General features: G+C 38.3%; 1 protein-coding gene across 4 annotated transcripts in view; it reads left to right on the forward strand.

The window, feature by feature from the left end:
- The window catches only part of GRIA2 (glutamate ionotropic receptor AMPA type subunit 2), an 88,075-nt gene that overhangs the window by 29,783 nt on the left and 36,635 nt on the right, over nucleotides 1–21,657 (forward strand). For all 4 annotated transcript variants that reach the window (XR_012580426.1, XM_005486327.4, XM_005486331.4 and 1 more), the window contains exons 3-5: nucleotides 11,049–11,288; nucleotides 15,407–15,603; nucleotides 19,775–19,828. Coding sequence is in view for 3 of the 4 variants with exons in the window: in XM_005486327.4 (XP_005486384.1) it covers nucleotides 11,049–11,288; nucleotides 15,407–15,603; nucleotides 19,775–19,828 (491 nt within the window). In the remaining variant the exon portion in view is untranslated. The remainder of the gene's footprint in view (nucleotides 1–11,048; nucleotides 11,289–15,406; nucleotides 15,604–19,774; nucleotides 19,829–21,657) is intronic.

The raw sequence follows: 21,657 nt of genomic DNA on the forward strand, positions 1-21,657 counted from the left end.
CAATAAGTTCTCTTAATTAAATAAGTCATATAATCAGGACAAACAGCTGTTCACTAGAGTGACCTAATTAAGAGGATCTGCCTGCGTTTCTCATTTGTTTTACTAATAATGTTTATTAAATGCTCTTTGAATACTTCCCAAATAAATGATGTTTCTCTTACTTCTACAGTCATTGAAAAATAGGGCATGCAGATAGGAAGGTGTGGGATGTGACTACTGGACCATTTCTAAATACAAATAAAGCCTGGCAAATTAGGTTACAGCTGATTATCCCAATGAGTGTCATAAACCCACAAGATGTTGCAGGAGGTTAGACTATGGCTAGAAGTACTGCTAAAATGTCCCCAAAAGAACCACATGAAGCCATTCTGTGCTGTAGGTCAGTGGTTTAGGCTGGAACAATGCTGGGTGCAAGTTGTTTCAGGTGGCAGAGATCCATCATTATTCCTCTGAGGAGTAGAAGCTGTTAGACCCATGACAGCATAGGAAATTGTCTTTATTACTGTTATTTTAGTCATGAGCTTGTGTGAGATATTCCTCTCAGCAGGGTTATGCCAAAATTTTTAGTTAGATAATTTACTTGCAAATCAGGTTCAGCTGTCTGGAGGGATGGGAGCTTGGTCTGGGTGTGACAGGCTGTAGTACAGCTGTGTGCTGCAGTGCTGGCTGTGCTGCAGTGACAAGGCATGGGCAGGGGGAGGGAAATATGCTCCCAGCTGCATCATTTCAGACAGAGATATGTCAGCAATAAACAGGACTAAACTGACTTCCTCAGAATAAGATGTGTGGCAGGTCAGTAGTGGCCAGTTGGAAAATCACATTTCCTTCCCTTAAAAATGTAATATGGAGCCTTCTTCAGAAGTAATAGATCACTTTCATATCTTCTGCTGTACTTTCTCTGCCTCATGAAATCCTCTTTATTCCCTACAGCAGTTTCCTTAAGATTTGTTCCAGATTTTTTTTTTTATCCTTATGAGGTAACCTCAGAGCCTTTTCTCATAGCTATCCCCATCCTTCTAACAGAGGAACACCATGCTGAAGCCATGCTTCCTTTTAGATGGTGTTAGACAATGTGTTCAGGAGTGATGGTTGGTCCTTCTAGCTCAATTAAAGAAAAACAAGTTGATAAATTGAATCCCAATCTGTCAACATTTTAACAAGATGTACTTTTGCCTACCAAGTTAATTTTATCTCTTTCCAAATCCTTTTACAATTTTTCAAAGACAATTTTACACAATGACATTTTCTTGGGAACTGGAATATTATTAATTTAATGAAATGTAGAAATGGGATGCTTCCAGCAATGCTGATTAAGGGGAAGAGGAGATAATGAGTATTCTGTTGTATATAATCTTTCTGGTTTGAAAATATGTGTGAAAATGGTTATGCTAAAAATGGAGAATTACATTTTTAGTTGGGATAAATTATATTGGCTCTGTTAAATTCAGTAGAGTTATGCTGATTGAACAAAGCAAGCCTGAAATAGATGACTTCTCCATGACTTGCACTGTGGCTCCAAAAAGCCAGTAGTCTTTTCTTAGGTTTGCTTTTACATCTAGGAGGTAATATTTTGTTGCACTCTAAATTATCTATAACCATAAGGTTGTAATTGTTGGGAAAGGTAGAAACAAAGTCAGAAAGCCAGCCAGGCATATTTGCAAAGTGAGTTCTTAGATTTGTAGGAAATTGATTGACTTAAAGTTTGTGTCATCAAATGGAAACAGAGTGGTTTTTATTTGGTGGGAGGAGGAGAGAAAAAAGGGAGGCAGGGGAGAGAAACTTCCTGAAGAATATCTGGATTTTGGAGACAAGATGAAGTTATATTTCTGTTGTTTAATAGTGTTCCCAGGTTGCTATATTTGGGGTTCAGGAAACATTATATCTCCTTCAGGTGGAGAAAATGGAGATTTGGACAAATACACTAGGATCTAACATTAAAGAATTGCGTAATAATTTTCTGGAATATGAACTTTTTTTTCCTTTCATGAGGAGACTTGCATTTTAATTTTATTCCAAGAATCTTATTTGATTTGTAAAAACATAATAGTTTTAGCATGATTCTTTTTAACAGTGTTTGTAATGATTTTCTTTGCATCATGGTAATTTTCCTAGCAATGAAAAAGATTTTCAAATGCTTTACAGTGCACAGCCAAACACTATGTAATTGAATGCAACTGTCATTGAAACAGACTGTTTTTCTGACCTGTTGTTTCATTGTGAACATGATGTTTATTTACCACCTTCATTATTGCAGCATTAGCATATAGAGAAGCTGTGCCTATCATCATGTACTTTCCTAACAGATGGCTACTAACTTCTTGACGGCTTTTTTGTGCCTGCTTAAAATATCCCATGTTGGCACCAAGTTTCTTTCCTCAGTGTGAAGTATGATTGGCTGGTTGAAATAGATTAATCGTCCTTTCTGGCTTTTGAGCTTGTTTTCTACTGCAGCAAACCAGGTTTTGTGTCTAATTTTACAAAATGATCAAAGCTGCTTTTGTTAATAACAAGGTGTGGAAAGTTCCATTCAGTTGCATAATCTCTGAGCAAACAGTTCAGGTTGTAGCAATAACTGAAGATGGCATTTCTGCCAGAAAAAGTGCAAAAAAATCCTTTGTATCTCCTCTGCCAGAATTGTCCTCTACAGACGCTCCAGCCTCAGGATTTAAATTCTTCCTTTTTCAGTCTTTAAGGCTGTGAGAATTTCCCTGGTCAGCTCTGTGAAAAATTGAGTCCCCCTGTTCTGATGCAGACTGATGGATGGGGAACTCACTGTTTGTTGCTGTAAGTCACATTTTTTGCATTAATGCTGAGTGTACAGGTGAGGAGGATCATTGCTGAAGTATTTACTTGAGCAATGAAGTAATTTACCTCAACAATGATCTTTACATTGTTCTTTGTGTGTGAGCTCAATGATCACCTTCCCCAATGAGGTCTAGTTTGTTTGGGGTTTTCCTAGCCATAAGATATGTGTGTGAACAATCTGCAAAGAGGAAAATACACACTTTAGGTCAGTATTGAATGGCTATAATTTTGGGCAGCTTTTCTTAAATGCTTAAAATAAGATAAAACTCCATGTTTATCAGAGCTGGAATTAAAATTTGCAGAGATAAAAGGGAAGGTATTTTCAGTGTAATTCAGTGTTTTGTTATCCTGAAATATAGCATATTTTTAGTTCTGATTGCCATTGATTTTTTAATTGGCATTGATTGCCTCTCAGCTTTGGTAAAGGGTATCTTGGAATTTTAAAATGCCAGCTTTTGTTTGGGTTCTGTGCCCTATGTTTTATTGAATGCTACCATGCAGCTTTGTCCTGTTGTCTTTCAGATATTATGCTCTTCTTTGAATCTTTGGGAGCTGTTTTCTTCCCAATTTTCAGTTAGCCTACCATACCCTTTAGAAAAAAGGATTTCTATCTCAGGTTGTGCTGCTTAAAGCATACTTTTTCATGGTTCTAAATATCCCTCCGGATGGACTTGGATGATTCCTTATACCTTATTCAATCTTCCTGCAGGGAAGCTTATGTCTAGGAGGTAATCATAGAATCTGAATGGGTAAAATAGACCATGCAGACTATATCTATAATATTAGTGGAAAAAAATTTATTTAGTCTTGGAAAGTGTATGCAATATGCTGTCTGCTGTGCTGCAGTTTTTGTAATAGCTTTGGAAGCAATCCATACTGGTTTTTATTTTCACAATGATATTCTGATACAGTTTCAATCATATGTGAATTCTTTCTTTTCTCTGTGGTTCCTGCTTATTTCTTGTTCCATCTATTGTTCCTTTTCACTGTCTGCTTATTCAAAACATGGTCTTTCAGAAGCTGAAATGATTGTGTAAACTGGGCATTCAGTTTCTACATCTTGTTCCTGGCTACTTCTGACTCATCTATCAACTTTTCAAACCAACGAGTGTTGCCTTTGTGTTTTGGTCTCTTTTGGAGAGGCAGTGCTTGACTCTTTCTTTATGCTTATGCTATGGTTTCTTTCTCATAGAAGTAAGAGAATGGTTATTCCATTGTGTGATTAAATTATTGCACCCAATACTTATTTCCCTATGCTAATATTAAAACAGTTTTGCTAACACTAATAATAAACCAAGGTATTACAATGAAATAATATATAAAGCCACATTAATACTGGACAGCATTTGACATCTAAGCACCAAATGGCAAATACTATGTCATTTTAAATTTTCATCTTTGGACAGAAATCAAGTGTCAAATTTCTTATAAATAAAAATTCAGAAATATGTTGAGTAATGATACCAGTGTTTGGAAATTTACCTGTAAGCAGGTAGTATTGGACATTTGTTTCAGTAAGTAATTAGCACTTTCCTAGTTTCCTTTTTCCAGTTTGAATGTAAACAATTATTAGGTTCATTACTTTCCCTTTGGAGAGTACTGAAGGAAGAAAATCTTGGCTTAGAAGAACTTAATCAGAAAGAGTTTCTAAGCATATGTATTCAAATCCAACTGTTTCTATGTGATTTAATGATTCAGTTCTTCAACTGAAGACAAACAATCTGTCATTCCTTCATTGGAGTCACTTCACTGTGTAAAGCTTAGCATCTTTGTAATATGTTTGTATTTGTAATTTGCAAGTGTACTCTTCAGTTGGCACTTCCTGAGCTTTGGGTTTAGGATGATATGCATTGCAGAAAAATGTTCTATATGATGAGAGGCAAAGAGTGTAAAGTGCTGAATTTTATTGTTTCTGAAGAACCAGGTATTACCACAGTGGTAAATGTCAGGTTATCCTGCTTATGGAGTTCATTGACAAACCAGAGTAGTGAAATGGGGAAAGTGGGAAAGAGAGAAAGTTATGAGTGGCAAAAAGGAGTTGTAAGAAGCAGCAGATGTAGATAACAATGGAAGAGTTTGAGAATGGAGCAAGCAGTTTTGGCCACCCTCTGACAGAGCACATATTTCTCAGTGCAGGCTTAAGCTTGATTTTGTTAGTGAACAAATCTGACCCCTAGCTTTTGGAATAAAAGTCTAGGATACCTTTTTAGTGCTCTGAAAAACAAAGGCAAGCTAGGTTTGTGCCTGACTATGTTTGTAGAACAAGAAGTCAAATATAAAATACTTAAACTTTAACCATAACAAAACCTTCTGGTAATTGTTCCTGCTCAAGAATCTTAATTTATCCTCTTTCTTGGAATTCACAGTTATTTGCCATTCTAGGAGAATCTCTTTAGAAAAGAGTTCCAGAATGAGGTTACTATCTTCTGCCCCTCTTGTTGCTAAGTAAGCCGTAGACTGTTTCTGAAAAGGACCCCGTAAACCCAAAAAAAACCCCAATTCATACAGGAGAGCTTGAAACAAATGAATCCTGGCCGTTGGTTCTAATGTCATTAATGAAACAGATCTTTCATTTTTCAATGGTTTATGAGTCCTAATCATCATGACTTTTTTTACTCTAATAATTGTGAACAGCTTGTGATTCACCGTTATAAAACTAATGTCTTCCAGCAATAGCAACATGACTGTAGATTTAGTCTGAGGTGGGAACCCTGCCAAAAACAATTGCAGTTTCCGCATTATCTGCTAGGTCACCATTTTATTTGGAAACACCATCCCTTCTTTTCCCTTCTGCAGCTAAAAGACAAAAGAATTGCAAGAATTGTCAAAGTTTAAATGCTTATTTGTAGCATTTTTTTATTACCTAGCATAGGTGCCTGCCCACTTACCTTTAGTGAAATTTCACACAGAAAAGCTCAACACCAAGGTTTTTCTGTGTGGCATTGCGACACCCACCACTGTTGATGAAAATTTATTTTTACCTGGATTATAGTTGATCCTGATTTTTTGGCTGACCCAGATGTGAGTTGTGTTCATACTTGAAGATCTGTGTTAGAGAGATTTTCATCTCACATTAGAGTAGCCTTGGTTGAATTAAATGAGACATTATATCTATTTTGCAGGTTTCTTAATAATTTTAAGAATATAAAATGATTTTGCTTTTACCATATCAGTTGTTGGGATTGTTTACCCCTATGTGTACGTAATTCAGCTTTTAAACTGCAGCTCCTCTAGGCGCTTAGAACTGCAGTGCCTTGACTTTCCCAGCTGGAGGTGATGCTTTTTACTTATCATTCACTTTGTGCAGGAGAGATCAAAATTCTTGTTTCACCAACCTTCCCCAGAAGAATACGCATGTGTGTAAGGATTGATGATTTATCAGGTGGAGAGATTAAACAGTTGTTCACTGTGTTAATTCAAGAGTGCTTTATTTAAGTAGGTTGTGATGACAGGTGGTATGATTTTGTGCCTTGTCAGGGAGGAGTTCAGTTTGAAAGAATAGCAGTTGCCTTCTGAAGAGAGTGGGTGCATGTGTGCCACTGAAGAGGGACAGTGGAGCACAGTGGTATTTACAGCTCTGTCCTGTGGGTGGAAGGGGGAATAACACCTTTTTCCCTGTCATGGGTTAACCCTACCAGCTGCAAAGCATTCACACCACTCAGTCTCCCCTCTGTCCCCAGCATACAGAGGAGAAGATAGGAAGAGAAGAAGTGAGAAAACTTATGGGTCAGGGTAAAGGTCTCCATGTCAGGAAGGTGAGGAGAGGATGGGGAATGATTCTCAGAAGGCATCACCCATGGTTTTCAAATTTTCTGGTTGTTGGCTGCTGTAGACAATATTATTCCATCTGTGCCTAAAATATCTGATGATGGAAGCAAAGCAGTGTGACAGGAGAAATGCATCCCAGGTGTTGGCAGTAGTGACATAAAGCATTTTTATTTTTCAGTGGTCCTTTGATGAGACACTTTTTGTCTCTGTCACCTTAGAGTGCTAACAGTATTACACTAGTACAATACTTACAGTATTAAAATTGTTTAGTTCAGAAGGTCACAGTAGTGTACAAGTAACAGTCTATGCAAGATTCTCATCCAGGAATCCAGAAGTAAACTGATGCTCTATTTTTATTTGCATTTTTGAAGGTGAGTTATGAGGCATTAATTCCTTTATTGTAGCAAGTTCAGATGGTATTTAGCCTTTGCTGCACATGGGAAACAAGTATTCATGAGTGTGTGGGGAGGTAGTGAGACGGTTTTGCCTCAGCAAGAGCATAATGATGTGGAATAGAACAAGGAGTTCCAGTAACTTAAACAGTAAAGCTATTCAGAAAATTCACAGCCTTTTTCAGAAATCTTTGTCCAACATGACACAGCTGCCCAGAGACAGGGCTCCCATGGGAACATGCTGCCACACAGGTGTTGGGCTGGAGCGTGGAGCCTGCTCTTAGCAGCACTGACCAGCAGCAGGGAGCCCTCCTGTGAGAGTGCGCATGGGCAGGGGAGCTCCTCTGTGCCCAGTGACTGAGCTCTGGGCAGGGGAGCTCCTCTGTGCCCAGTGACAGAGCTCTGGGAGGTGAGTGGCTTGAGGAGCAGCAGGGAGAGAGAGGGAGAGGGACTAAAAGCTGAGCAGCAGGGAGAGAGAGGGAGAGGGACCAAAAGCTGCCTGCTTTCCCTGGCACAGGCTGGACAGGCAGACTGGATTCATGACAGAAAGGATTGCCTTTCCTCTCTCTGTCTGGGTGAACACAGTGGCTTAAGGTATAGGGGGCAGTGGTGATGGGTTCCTGCTTGTGTAGCTGCTGTGTCTCCTCTGTGACTGCCCCACCTTCCCAGGTGCCCTCCCATAACATATCTAAGGCTCTGCAAGGGAAACTGAACAATAGCAAGGACGCTGGTTCATCCAGCATGGAGGTGTTGCTGAGGTTGGCCTATGCTCTGCATCAAAAACTGCTTCCATAAAGAAAAAGATGTGTCATTTCCATAGGAGAGTCCTCTCTGAAGGGAACAGAAGGCACCTTATGCCAACCAGCCCTCCCTCCTTGGGGCTTGGGTTTAAGACATGAAGAGACACCTTCCTGCCCTGAATACTGCCTTTGATTGATTATCCTTGACTGATTTTTTTCAATCTGTAATCAAGTTGCAACAAGAAGGCTGAGCAAGTCCCTGAAGACTGTCCCAAGTCCCTGAGGTCTCTCTGAGAGCAACCAAGAGACTTCAGGGGCTTGGGACAACTGATTGGAGGATCAGGAGCACAAGTGGCATTTTCCTCTATCCTTCCAGGTGCAGAGAACACACAGAACAACCAGCAAGCCAGCAGATCAATACCTGGCTCTAAGCCTGGTGTCATCAGTAGAATTTTTATTTTTGGGGTTTTTTTGATCATGGGTCAGTTCAGTTGACATCAAGTCTGCTAGGACTATGTAGGTCCTGTTGTCTGGGAATTAGCAAAGGTGACAACCATCTACAAGAGCTGGAAGTATAACCTTTCCTGTCAGACAAACCTTGGTGCTGGGGAAGGTCATCTTGAGTGCTGTCACAAAGCACATGTGGGTCAAACAGGTGATCAGGCTCAGCCAGCACAGATTTGTGAAAGGCTCCTCGTCCAGCCTGATCTCCTTCTATGGCAAGACAACCCTCTTGGTGGGTGAGGGAAAGGCTGTGAATCTTGTCTACCTGGCTTTAGTAAAGCCTTTGACACCATTTTCCACAGCATTATCCTGGAGAAACTGATTGCTTATGGCTTGGAGGAGTAAAAAGCTGGCTGGATGGTCAGGCCCAGAGAGCAGTGATGCATGGAGTTCCATCCAGCTGGCAGCCAGTCACAAGTGGTGTCTCCCAGGACACAGTGTTGAGGCCAGCCCTGTTTGATGTATTTATCAACCATCTGGACGAGAGGATCAAGTGCACCCTCAGTCACTTTGCAGAGGACACCAAACTGGGTGGAAGTGTTGATCTGCTGGAGGGCTGGAAGGCTCCACAGAGGGGTCTGCACAGGCTGGATTGATGAGCAAGGCCAACTGTGTGAGGCTCAGCAAGGCCAAATGCCAGATCCTCCTCTTGGCTCCCAACAACCCTACACAGCATTACAGGCTGGGGGAAGAGCAGCTGGAAAGCTGCCCCATGGAAAAGGACCTGGAGGTGCTGGTCAGCAGCAGCTGAACATGAGCCAGTGTGTGCCCAGGTGGCCAATGGATCCTGGCCTGGATCAGCAATAGTGTGGCCAGCAGAACCAGGGCAGGGTTTGTCCCCCTGTACTCAGCACTGGTGAGGCCTCACCTCAAACCCTGTGTCCAGTTCTGGGCCCCTCACTGCAGAAAGGACACTGAGGGGCTGGAGCATGTCCAGAGAAGGGAAATGGACCTGGGGAAGGGTCTGGAGCACAAGTCTTGTGAGGACCAGTTGGAGAATCTGGGGTTATTTAGCGTGGAGCAAAGGAGACTCAAGGTGGACCTTATCACTCTGTGCAACTGCCTGGAAGGAGGGTGTAGCAATGGGGAAGCTGGTCTGCTCTCAGATAACAAGCAACAGAGGAGGAAATGGCCTCAAGTTAGGATAGAGGCTATTTAGACTGGATATTAGGATAAATCTCTTCATGAGAGGGGTTGGGAGGCATTGGAACAACTGTCCCAGAGAAGCTGTTGAGTAACTATCATGGATGTCTTTAAAAGAGGTTGAGATGTGGCACTTGGGGATGCGGTTTAGTCTTTGCAGTGCTGAGTTGATGGTTGGACTCTAATCTTAAAGGTCTTTCCACTCAAAACAATTCTATGATTCTGTAATGATTTGTAGCTAGAATGGAAAAGGTTTGACCGTCTTGTACTTTAGCCCTGTAAAACCTGCAGCATCCTTTTATAAAGAGGTGTTACTCATCAAGTTTTTTAATCACTTGTATTTTCTCACCTGAGGCAAAATTCTGACCTAATTAAAGTTAATCAGTGAAAACTTAAAACTGGCAGACTCAGAATTTCACTCATCCTGTTTAGGTGCTTTTAATTGGAGTAGAGGAATAATTAGGGCGTGAGAGATGAGTGGTTGCATAGATATAGGCAAAGCCATGGAAAGAAGATAGCAATGAGTAGTAACAGGCATAAAGGGATAATATTTGTTTTAAAAAAAGAAACACCATTTTAAAAATAAAGATACAATAACTTTGAAAGATAAAAATATATTATTAGTTCAAATCTAGAAAATTCTAAAATAAACCAAGTTATTTTTGCCCTTATATGAATTATGGTCAAGGATTAGTGTACTAAATGGCTGGGCAAAATTAGCATCAATTACACTGTGATTTCTGTCTATAAGCAGGTCAGGTGTCTCTAGAAGGATGTGTCTTGCTCAAGGTGACTCTGCAAACCAAAGAATGCATAAGTGATAAGTGTGAATTAATCAGAGATTAATATTTCCTTCTTGTACCCTGGCTTTAGAACTTAGGCACTAGTATGCCCTGCAGTCTCAAAGAAAGGAATAGCCCAGAAAGAACCAGCTCTTCTGCACAGGCTGTTGTGGTCAGTCACATTCATCAACTGGATTGAATTGTCTCCAGATAAAAAGTGAATGATCAGCATGATATTTACACCTATGAGGTTATTCTTCCTGCAACATGACCGCAAGTGTCAGCCAGAAGGACCAGCTTTTGCTGAGTCCTACAAAGCAGGGATTAAAATAATGCATTGATACAGGAGGGCTTTAAAGCAAATGGACTTCTTACTGCTCTTGATAGATTGGAGTTCAGTTTTGGCTTTGCGTTTTCACAAATGGAAAGTTATTTAAAGTATTTTGTACAAAGCTCAGTGAGTCTTGACCTCAGAGGCAGTTTATTTTTAACATGACAAAATATTATCTATTTCCATAATGCTATGTATGGTCATAATGCCTCATTTTTTGAATTGCAACTGCCATTGATGTCTGTCATCACTGTTCTTTACAACATAAATTGAATTTAAGAGTAAGTTGGTGAGTTTTATTTCTGCATTTATCATCTAGGAGTGTGCACCACTGATACTTTCTTTTTTTGTTTTTTTCTAGTGTAGGTTTTTTATTACTGATTGGTAATGCTAACAAATTATCTCCATAGCAGAGTATTATTTTTTTGCCTGATATTTATGTGATCAGATACTTTTCTGACATACATTTCTCATAATGTATATATATACATACATTTTTCAATAATTTTTTAAAATTTCAATAATTTTCAATAATTTTTAAAAATACATTCTCCTGCTAATTTTCTGTCTTTCTTCTTTCTAGTCTGCTCCCAGTTTTCAAGAGGAGTCTTTGCTATTTTTGGATTCTATGACAAGAAGTCTGTAAATACCATAACATCATTCTGTGGGACTCTTCATGTCTCCTTCATAACTCCCAGCTTCCCAACAGATGGAACACATCCCTTTGTCATTCAGATGAGACCTGACCTCAAGGGAGCTCTTCTTAGCTTGATTGAATACTATCAGTGGACCAAGTTTGCATATTTGTATGACAGTGACAGAGGTAAGCTGTGGTACTATTTACCTGTACCCTGTTTGGCAGGTGTATCTCATTGAAATCTGGAATTCATATTAGATAAGTAAATAATGGAAGAAATATTTACCTCCAACAAGTGTAAGTGTAATTGAATAGTGTTTCTTGCATTTAGAAATGAGCTTTTGGGACAGAGACAAAATTGTTCAGATGAGAATGAAATTATTATGGTATGCATTAATAGAATTGCAGCTCTTAAGCAATGTGAGATTAGTCACATGTTGTGAAACAGTTTCTATGTAAATTTTTTTCTTTTTTTGTTAAAGAAACATCAAAGAAGAAAAAAAAAAAGTCTGAGCATGAAGGGCTGTCTGCTACCACAGATTCACTCCATGTATGCAAAATCCATAGTTGGGCACCAAGCAAACAATAAATCTTGGATGCAGTCAATCCCTGCTTCTTTGGAGACTGCTTTTCGTATCAAGTTCCTTGCCTCTGATGAGCTTGGATTGTATTGTTGATGTTGATAAACCCAAACCCAGTGCTCAAGATCAATTAACTCCACCATACAGCCTTCTCATGCCCTTTTGTGGCTGTAGTAGTAATAATATAACATTTTATGAACTTGAAAATGTCACTGGCAAATTGTGGTGTATCAATTAATTTTGTAAGAAGAAACAGCTTTATCCAGAAAAGGTGGGGTTTTTGATTGCTTTTTCTGGAATTCCATTTTTATAATTCTGCTTTCAGGTTGTCCTCATCTAGTAGTCCTTGGCTATCTCTTCTATCTTACCTGCTCCTGTTCCCTTTAAAGAGGCTATTTTGTGGCTTTTCTGCATGTTCATTGGTCAGAGTTAAATACTAAATGCATTTTAAATTATAAAATGCTAATAGAGTTAAAGCATACCACACTATCTTTTGTTGAGTAATGGGGTGACTTTAAATTCCCTGCATTCTGATGCCATTTTATATATGATGTTCAGAAGCTGAAGGGGTCTCCTCTAGAGAGTTCTGTATCACTTTTGTAAGCATTCCAGTTAGAAGAGCTAATCCTGGTGTGTAACCTCCAAAGGTAATGTCACATGGAACAATGAAGGCTAAGCTCATTTCTCTGGCAGTTCCTTTTCAAATTCACATTAGAATCAGAAACATTTACTGTCTTTTTAGAAAGGACAGATGTAAAGCTATTTCTCAGCCAGTACTGTGTCAATCATCTAGCAGTGGGCAGAATGTGACCTGCATGTGATTTATATTTAGGAAATACTGAAAAACACCTAGTTCTTGTGAGCTGCACTGTCTGGATCTTACCAGGAATATCAGCATCACGTTGTTCTTTCTACCCACCCTTAGGTTCTTCCTTTTTTATTTACCTCTTGATTTTAATTGTGGCAAGGCACCCCAGTGGTAACAAGCTCCAAGGCATGCAACTCCTGCCCTTATGTGGAGTAAATCTTTGCTCCTCAGTGCTCCCCCCAGGTTGCATGAGGTCAGATTGCAGAGTTGAGCAGTTTGTAGCCAGCTACATTGACATCAAATTCCACATACACAAGTCCGCTGTTCCTTTAAGCACTTTGCCTGTTAATGTAGTGACAATGATGTATATTTAAGGAATGATGTAGGATTGAAAATGTTAAGGCAAAGAGACTTACTTAACTTAATGGAAACTATAAAGGCTAATAAGAATTAGTTTGGTGACTTATTCCTAAAGAATTGTTTATTGCTGGTGTTGGAGCACTTCTGTGTTTAGGGACTGACTGGCTGAAGTCCAGGGCAATTTGCTGTCATTCCTGTCCTTGAGGAGTGAGGCGGTTCAGTAGATGTGTGCCCAAGCTATTTCTGCCTTAATGCAGTAGTTATTCTCATGGAATGTGGAGTAGTTACCATCCTTACATCCTCTCTGCCATTACTAACACTAAGTTTTGGAAAAAGTAGTAGCATTATTGTAAGATTCTATCTGTAAAAGAATTGCTAAGTTATTCAGCTTCTCTTCCATCTTTCTTTTCAAAGCTCACTGCTTTAAAAGTTTGTCTCATGATAACCAAAAGAGGTTCAGGACATGAGTTTCCCAGGCAGAAGTGCTCATGCAGCTTAAAAAATAGCAACTGAAGTTGCTGGACTTTTCTTCTCTGCTGAGTCTCCCACTTTTGTTACTACTTTCTTGAAAATTTCACTTTCACAAAAGTATTGCTGCAAATCCTTTCTGTTTGGTTGTTGTGTTTTTGCTTGTGATTTTGCAACATGCAAAATCATCATCAGAATAAGCTAAGCTGTATGGGGATGACAAATCTGCCACAAAAACAAAAATAAAGCAAGCAATCCAGGCAGCCATTTGATATCTCTGGAGAGAGTATGTCAAGAAAAGAGAAACCCTGGGAAAAACAGAAGATTAGAGGAGTAAAATATAAAAACCCTTTGCATTAGTAGTCCTTAATAATTTGTGCCTAGGTGAGATTGTTTAACTCAGAGGAAATTTAGACAGGTTGGAGGACCTGAAATCTGCTACATGATATTTGAAACAATTATTCAGAATAAACGGCATCAGTTTGGCTGATTTGTCTTTTTTATAAATTTTAATTCATCATTTCAAGCAGTATTTTGAGGTTTAAACATACTTTCGTGCTTTTCAGTGTTTTAAGATGCTCCCTACATCTCAGTTTGCTTACATCACTAATCTTTCCCTTTTAACACAAGTTCTCCATATTCATCTTCGGGATTTGAAATAGATTATATGTACCAGCGGACTGTAGTTATCTGTGATTTTAAATATTCCTTACATGACATACAAAACTTAATATCAGTCTTTCTTAAAGAGACTTGGCAAACCAGAATTATATAAGATAATAATTCAATTTATGCTTTTGGAAGCCTGCCATTTTCTGCCTTTGCTGATGACCAGTCTTGTGTAGTGCTGTATGTCTTTACCATTTTCACTGATGAAGATGAATTGCTAAACACTGACCAATCCTTATTTAATATTATGCCTACACACTGTGTGAGAAATTAATTTTCAGTGCTCTTCTTCTATATTTATGGGTATAACCACTATTATTTCTCATGAAAGTTATACCTTAAGCTCCCTTTACATACCACATCAGAATTTGTCTAAAAGAAATGACTCCTGATGTTTGATGGTTTCAGGAGAGAAGAATGGGCAAAAATGTCAGTTCACTCATAAGAAAGTCTATTTTGTTTTTCTTTATAATAGTATCTGGTATCCCTAAAACTGCTCTCTAGAATCATGTAGAATTCTCTGGTAGGAATTGAAACATGATAAGTCTCATTCTTGTACTGCTGGAAGTCATTAAAATTGTACTTTTTGTATAGCAGGAATTAATTTCCAGCAGTAATTTTCATATTTCTCTACTACATTACCTCATCCCTAAAAAGTAAAATATGTCAAGTAAAATCTTCACTGGTTTTACAGTATATCCCAGGCAGTTGCATCTGTGCAAACATTGCAGCTTCCTATCAGGAACTTGCTAAAGGTACGAGATGGAAGCAAACTTCTCTACACTGCTTGTAGGTGTTAGCATTGAGCCTGCTTATCTATAGGGAAAAATATATCTCAGCACATCTTTCCTAATCAGGGATGTGACTGTAGGCAACAGAAATAATAAATCCATTACCATCATTGCAGAACATGGGAATTCTGCCATAGACTTCAGTGAGGTCTGGGCTTAGATACAGCACTGCTCAAGTGCTGGGAACCAAAGCTGTTCAATAGCTGTTGTTTAAGCAGCTGATCCTTTAATAAGGCTCATCCTTTTTGTAATAGGTGGCTGATCCTTTTGCTCTAATTGGATCACTCCTCTCCTAGAAGATCTCTTTCCCACTATGTGGAATTCCAGCAGCGGATCAGTGAAAACAATGAAATCCAATTCTGAAGAAATTGGGCCAAACCTAAAGGTTGCACTTATGAGGCTTTACCTTGATGCCTTGCAGTGATGCAAATGGAAGTTTTATGCAATAATAATTAATTTGACCCACATATATCTTAGTATCTGATTTCTACCTACTTGTGACAGGTCAAACAATTTACAGGAGAACTTAAATAAGTGATCTCACAAATCACATTGTAGAAGCTTGTTAATTCCTGAAGCTTTGTCAGTCATCAGTCATATCTTCTGTTTTCTCCTGTGCTTTGCTAGGCTTATCAACGTTGCAAGCTGTGCTGGATTCTGCTGCTGAAAAGAAATGGCAAGTGACTGCTATCAATGTAGGAAATATTAACAATGAGAGAAAAGATGAAACTTACCGTTCACTGTTTCAAGATCTAGAGGTAAAAAAGGAAAGACGAGTAATTTTGGACTGTGAGCGCGATAAAGTCAACGACATTGTTGATCAGGTTTGCTGTTCTCCTTTCTTCAGTGACAGCAGTTAGCAGTGTTCTATAAGTAAATGTAATGAGTTCATTTGTTTTCATGGTATTTTTGTGATTGTTATGAATCATTTGGCAGTCACAGGTTTGTATTGAGGACTGTACATGTGCCAGGGAGAAAGTGAACACACAAATCCTATTATCCCTACCTTTGCCCAAAGGCAAGATAATTCTATCTGGATGATCCTGTATAGTTTTCTATCCTGGTTATTTAAAAGAAAAGCACTAATTTACTAAATACCTTGTTCAGACTCTTTTACAGCCTAAGTAGTATACTGTATTATACATAGTTGCAACACTATTATATCTGGTCTGATACAGGTAGTTATGTCTAAGGATTAGTTCTTTTTACACCTAGAAGGTATTTTCTCCCTCTAATGCATTTTCTGAGAACCTTTTATGTATAGGGAAGACTGTATCGCAGCTTCTCTTCCTCATTTAATGCCCTTTGAAATTTGTGTTTTGAAGCTTTTTGTCATTTGTACTTTCCTTGCTTGTCTCTTCATTTTATATCACTCTTAAAGTGTGCTAACCAAAATTGGATGCTGTTTTTCATAGCTAACGCCTCCTGAGCTTTAAAAAGAACAGCAAAATCTGTCTTCTCTCCACCCATGAAAATTATTTGCCAAAATGACTTAAAAAAAAAATCATCTTTTTAGCAACACTATCATGGTTCTCTGATTCAAATTACTGCAGTACTTTGAAATCTGCCACTTCAGTCCTAGAGCCTAGGAAGTTCTTACTGGCTCTGTACCTTCCTACTTTTCATGCAAGCAGAGCACAATGGAAAATTGTAAGGATAGTTCCCTGTTGGCTTGAGCTTCATCATGTGAGACTGTGCAGCATCAGGAGGGATGTATCATCAGAGTATGGATGTATTTGTTTGAAGGTTTTTTGAAGGGCTTGTTATTTTGGTCTTTGTTTTGAAGGTCGTTATATTTTGAGGAGGCTCAGACAATGAGCAGTGTCCTTAATGCAGTACATTGTGTTTGTGTGTTTTATTTGGAATTCATAGCCACAAACTCTTTTTCTGATTTTCAAGATAAATTTGAATTTGATCCTGTTCTCAAGAGCATTTAATCTCTGAGAGTTTGATCTGTCTATCATCTGCAATTTTTAAAAATCATTTTCTGACTTATCAATGTCAAGAAATGTACAATGTAGGGCAATGTTTGACATAAGTAGTCCTTATAGGTCATCTTCATTTGGTTCTGTGGGGCTTTTCAAATGATTCTTTACCTACCTTACAGTAGTGACTTTTTCTCTTGTCCATGTCTCTTGTGAGTTTCTAATGATGTTCTACAGAACAATCACCTTTTTAGACTCAGGATGTCACATCTTGCTGTTTCTTGATTGTCAGACCAGAAAAAAGAAAGATACTGCTTTGACATGTTTCGATCTTGACAAGACTATTTTTAGCATTTATCTTACTATCCTATACATTCTTTTTAAAATAAGTATGTAATGTTCATTATAACTTCTGATGTGAAACTTTGGCTGACTGTACTTTTCTTTAGTTTCACCTTTCAGCCACTTTTTATAGACAAGAACTCTCTTTTCCCTTCAGTTACGGCTCATTTTTACAGTCTTTGTTTCATAATAGACCTATTTTCGTCTTTGTCTGCTTCTTATTTGGATTGCATTTCTGGGATATTTTTCTTGCCCTAGTTGGACTTTGATGGATTCTGCCTTTTTTAGACCTTTAGAGTTTCTCAGCTTATCCCCACAGACTTGTGCTACTCCTCAGACATACAGCTGGCTAAGCTTTTGTTTCTGCTGTTTTGATTTGTATGTCACTGAAGAATCCTAGATAACAACCAAATCAGCCTCACAGGACAGTTAATATAACTCTGGTTAATTGTTCTCCTCTAAATAATTTACTGGTCTGCCCTGGAATATGTTCTCTTAAACTGTTTGCAGCTGTCCCAACTGGGTTAAGTCTTGGAATTGTCTTCAGAAGATAGCCTAGTTGTTTCTGCACTTTGGTCTGGTTTTTAAGCCCATTATCCTTCCAATCAGTAAGTTCCATTCCTTACATTTAAAGGTAAACCCACTTTCTATTTACAAAAGAAAGTCTAACTGATTCTCTAATAATTTTCTCATTCTCTTGAAATGAAATGTTGAGCAATGGATTTCTTGGCCTGCAAGTGTACTTCGAGTGTGTTCTGATTTTCTTTCCTAATAGCAATGTACTTCAGGTCTTGATTTGCTACAAGATTTATTTCTTGAAAAATTACTTTAATTACTGCCCTGATAAAGACCCTCAGATATTTCCTTCATTTTATGAGGATGCCTGAAGTAGACACATCATATCAGTATCCCTTTTTCTGTGTATTTCTACTGCAAGAAATGCAACAGGGTTTCTGTTAACCATATTTTCCTTGAATCCCAAAGTACTATTTGCATTGCTCGATACAGAAAGGAACAATTTCTTCACTTCCTTCCTTGCGTTCCATTATTGAACAAATCTTTTCATTTTGCTTTGATTTACCTTGCAAATATTTTAAGCTGAGGTGACAGCCTCAGGTTTACCCAGTTACACTGTAGCCCTTGGATCTTTGTATAGGCAGAAAATATATTTGCCAAGTTGCTTTATCATTCCTGTTTTTGGTCTTGTGTTATAGTTTCTCTTCAGATTTCAATGTTTCATGTGAGTTGAAAATTATTTCAGTTCCCCAGCTCTGTTCAGTCTAGTTTATATTCCTCTTCTCTGATCTGGCAAGTCTGTGTTACCATGCTCTTCATTAAATGGCTTCTGTCTCTTCTCAGGCAGCTTCCTTTGCAGAATCACATTTCACCCGGATAACACCCTTTAGGCAACTCTGTAATTACTGCCACTACTTGTCTATCCCTGCTAGAGAAGGTCCTCTGAGCTGCTGAATAGCTTTTGTGTGCACAGCTCCTTCATCGTGGCTTTTGGTACTACCACTGAATTTTCTTAGTTTTAACTGGCAGCATCCTTGAAGTTTCAGCAAGCTGGGTTAATAAAAGAGTACCCAGTGGCAGCTAGAGCAGAGTTACTGAGCATTAATTCAGAGGCTTGCAGCTGCTGGTTGTCTTCTCAGGTACCAATGATGAAGAAATATTTCATACAGAAGAGCTAATCTACTTGGTATAACTGAAATTTCTTTGGAAGCAGCAGCAATGTAAGAAACACACCTTGAAAATATTTCTTACTTAAACCCCTTAATAAGTATTTAGTTTTAAGTAGTCTGATCCTGGTAATTGTTTTAGGATACTTAAGTTCATATATCACATATATATATATATATATATATTGACCTCAAAAGAGCAACAATTTAATTACTTCCATGGCCAAAGTAATGTGATCCCTCTCAGTCTCAAGCTCTAGTATGTAAACTCAGTGTTAAAACTGCTTTCAGTTTTATTTCTGTAACTTCATTAAGTCAAGTATGTGGAATGCTGTTCAGTAGTACCCTGATGTAAGTTTCAGGATACCTAGTCTGAATATTTTAGCTATATGTTAAAAGAGGAAATTAATGTCATCCTCTCTTAAATTAAGTTCATTGTTCAAAAGACGGAATAAACCTCTAGACTCCTCTTTTCTTGCACATCCTTCCTCTGGAGAAGTGCTTAGCTTCAAAATGCAAACTTCCCCATGCAGACCTAGTCTTAGTTGAGTTTATTTGGGAGAAGAATCCATGCTACAGGTGTGCCAGCAGAGACTGCTGAGAAACCACCAGCTGGCTTTGAAGGGAGATGGTGAGGAAGACTTAGGGTGATAAACAATTTGAACTTTGCAAGGTTTCCTCATAACTCATGAATGTCAGTGGGCAGAATGCAGCAGGAGTCTGTGAGGCACAGTGTTTCTGGCACGTGATGCCTGCTCTCTCCTGGCTGGTTGTGCCCTGATACACACCACAGCAATCAGCATTCAGCACCTGTGTCTGGAGGGACTCTCCCTCTTGGGACTTCAATGTGGCTGATTTCTAGCAGCAAAGGGTATGCTCAGTGGTGCATTAGGTAAAATAAAGGATAAAGCAGCACACAAACTCAGCATTGCATGGCATTAACACTAAAAAATTTTTACATCACACTGCATTTTGTACCTTTCAATCTTTGTCTGTATACCAGGTGAACATTCTCCATTATGGGGCTATTTCTTATTTTTTTACAGGTTATCACAATTGGTAAACATGTTAAAGGATACCACTATATCATTGCAAACCTGGTAAGCATTCTTAGTGTTTAAAATACCTATGTTGCTCATTTCACTGTTTGTGGAAGCACATCAGCTAGTATTTTGTTTTGAATACACCTCAGAAAACAGAAAAAAAGCTAAATATTTTTATCCTTGCTAAATTAATGCTTGTGTTGAGATTATATTTGTTTATTGGCTGAGATTTTCAGGCTTTAAATACCTCTTATCATATTCCCATCAATGGGATAAAGGTTGCTCAGCACCTTCAATAGAACTTCTCTTTTTCTACATAATTTAGAAAAAGAGGGTATGTAAAATAGAGAAATAACTTTCTGCATCATAGGATGATACATTCATTCAGCAAAGTGATGATTTCTCTTACGACTTTTAAGCTACTTGAGAATCACAGTTCTCACGTTTCATTCTGCTAGACTAGTGAGTCTCAGATTTCCACTTTTCATCCCTCAGGTTGGCTGGGTGATCAGTCTGAATTCATGTTTTCTTGAACACAGGTGATCAGACTGTATAGCTAATAGTGTTGATGCAGGGAAAGCTCAGAAAACTCACTAAATTCTGTCAAGAGAATGTTTTTGGAATTGTCTAAAGGTGAAGGGCCATTTTATTGATATTAAAGTCTATAAAAACCTAATTACTGAAGCTGGAGGAACTGATCCAGACCTTTTTTGTAATAGGCAAAGCAAATTCTGCGCGACTAAATCTCAGTTATCCTGGTCAAGAAAAGATTTTTGGGGGTTGTATAGTGTAAGTGCCACCAAACAATTTTTTTCATCATTTATCTTGAACTGTGACAGTGTTTGATATAAATTCCAGCAGTGCCCCAATTGACACTGTCTGCCATAGTGCTTTGAGGAGCCTGAGGAAACAGAAGCAGCATGGTGTGTCTCTGGCCCTTGAGGCATAACCCCTGACTCCCCCTGGCCTTTGATGGAAACTCTTCCCCCTCCAGGCAGGCAGAGCTCTGAAGAGTCATGTGGGTGCCATGGTGTGAAGAAATATTGTGCTTTAAATGCCTCTTTAAAAGCTGAACACTGGGGTTTCATTCCTATATCTTAATAACTAATTTTTGGATAAAGAAATTGAGGTGCTGATATTCATAAAGCAGGCATAAAAGTCTTACAAAATGTGAGGAATTATCTGTTAGACATCTGTGGTTTGCATTGCAAATGTTGCATAAACAGTATTTTGAGTCTTAAGGGAAATTTTCTAAAATGTGCCCAGTGGATTTCATGATGTTAACTGGTTGCTATTTTAACCATTGCTTTAAATTTGTAACAGTAAGTCCATAAGATCTAAAAATTACTGAATCTTATGTTTTAAAGCTATTTAATATCATGTATAAAGTGTTTATGGAAGTGATTTGAAAATTTGTTTTTCTCTGCCAGAAGTATAGTATTTGAATCATATCTTCACTGAATCCACCTGCTTTCTTCTTTTTGGACTGTAGTAATAGTCTCCTCCAGTCTGATCAGTCATTCAAGAAATTGATCTATTTTGAAAATTAAGAAATGCTGATAGATGGAGAAGAGGTTTGAATATACAATTAATATCAAGTTACATGATCAGTGTAGAAGTGTCTGTATTTCCAGGCAACAACACATGAGGATCATTAATATACAGTAATTAAAGAGCATCTCGTATGGCAATTATAGCAACTTCTGATAGTGTGGTTTGAATTTGCTGCTTTTTTTGTATTCACTCACAGCATGCATTTATAATGAAGTGTCTGACATCATTATTTCATGTAAATGCCTTTGTGTGGTTATTTGGGTGAAGTTGAATCACAGAAAACACAACACAAGAACTTTTTTTAAGAATGGGAAGTAGTTCTTTGTCTTTGA

This window comes from Zonotrichia albicollis, chromosome 5 (assembly GCF_047830755.1).
Source record: "Zonotrichia albicollis isolate bZonAlb1 chromosome 5, bZonAlb1.hap1, whole genome shotgun sequence".
NCBI classification, from domain to species: Eukaryota; Metazoa; Chordata; class Aves; order Passeriformes; family Passerellidae; genus Zonotrichia; species Zonotrichia albicollis.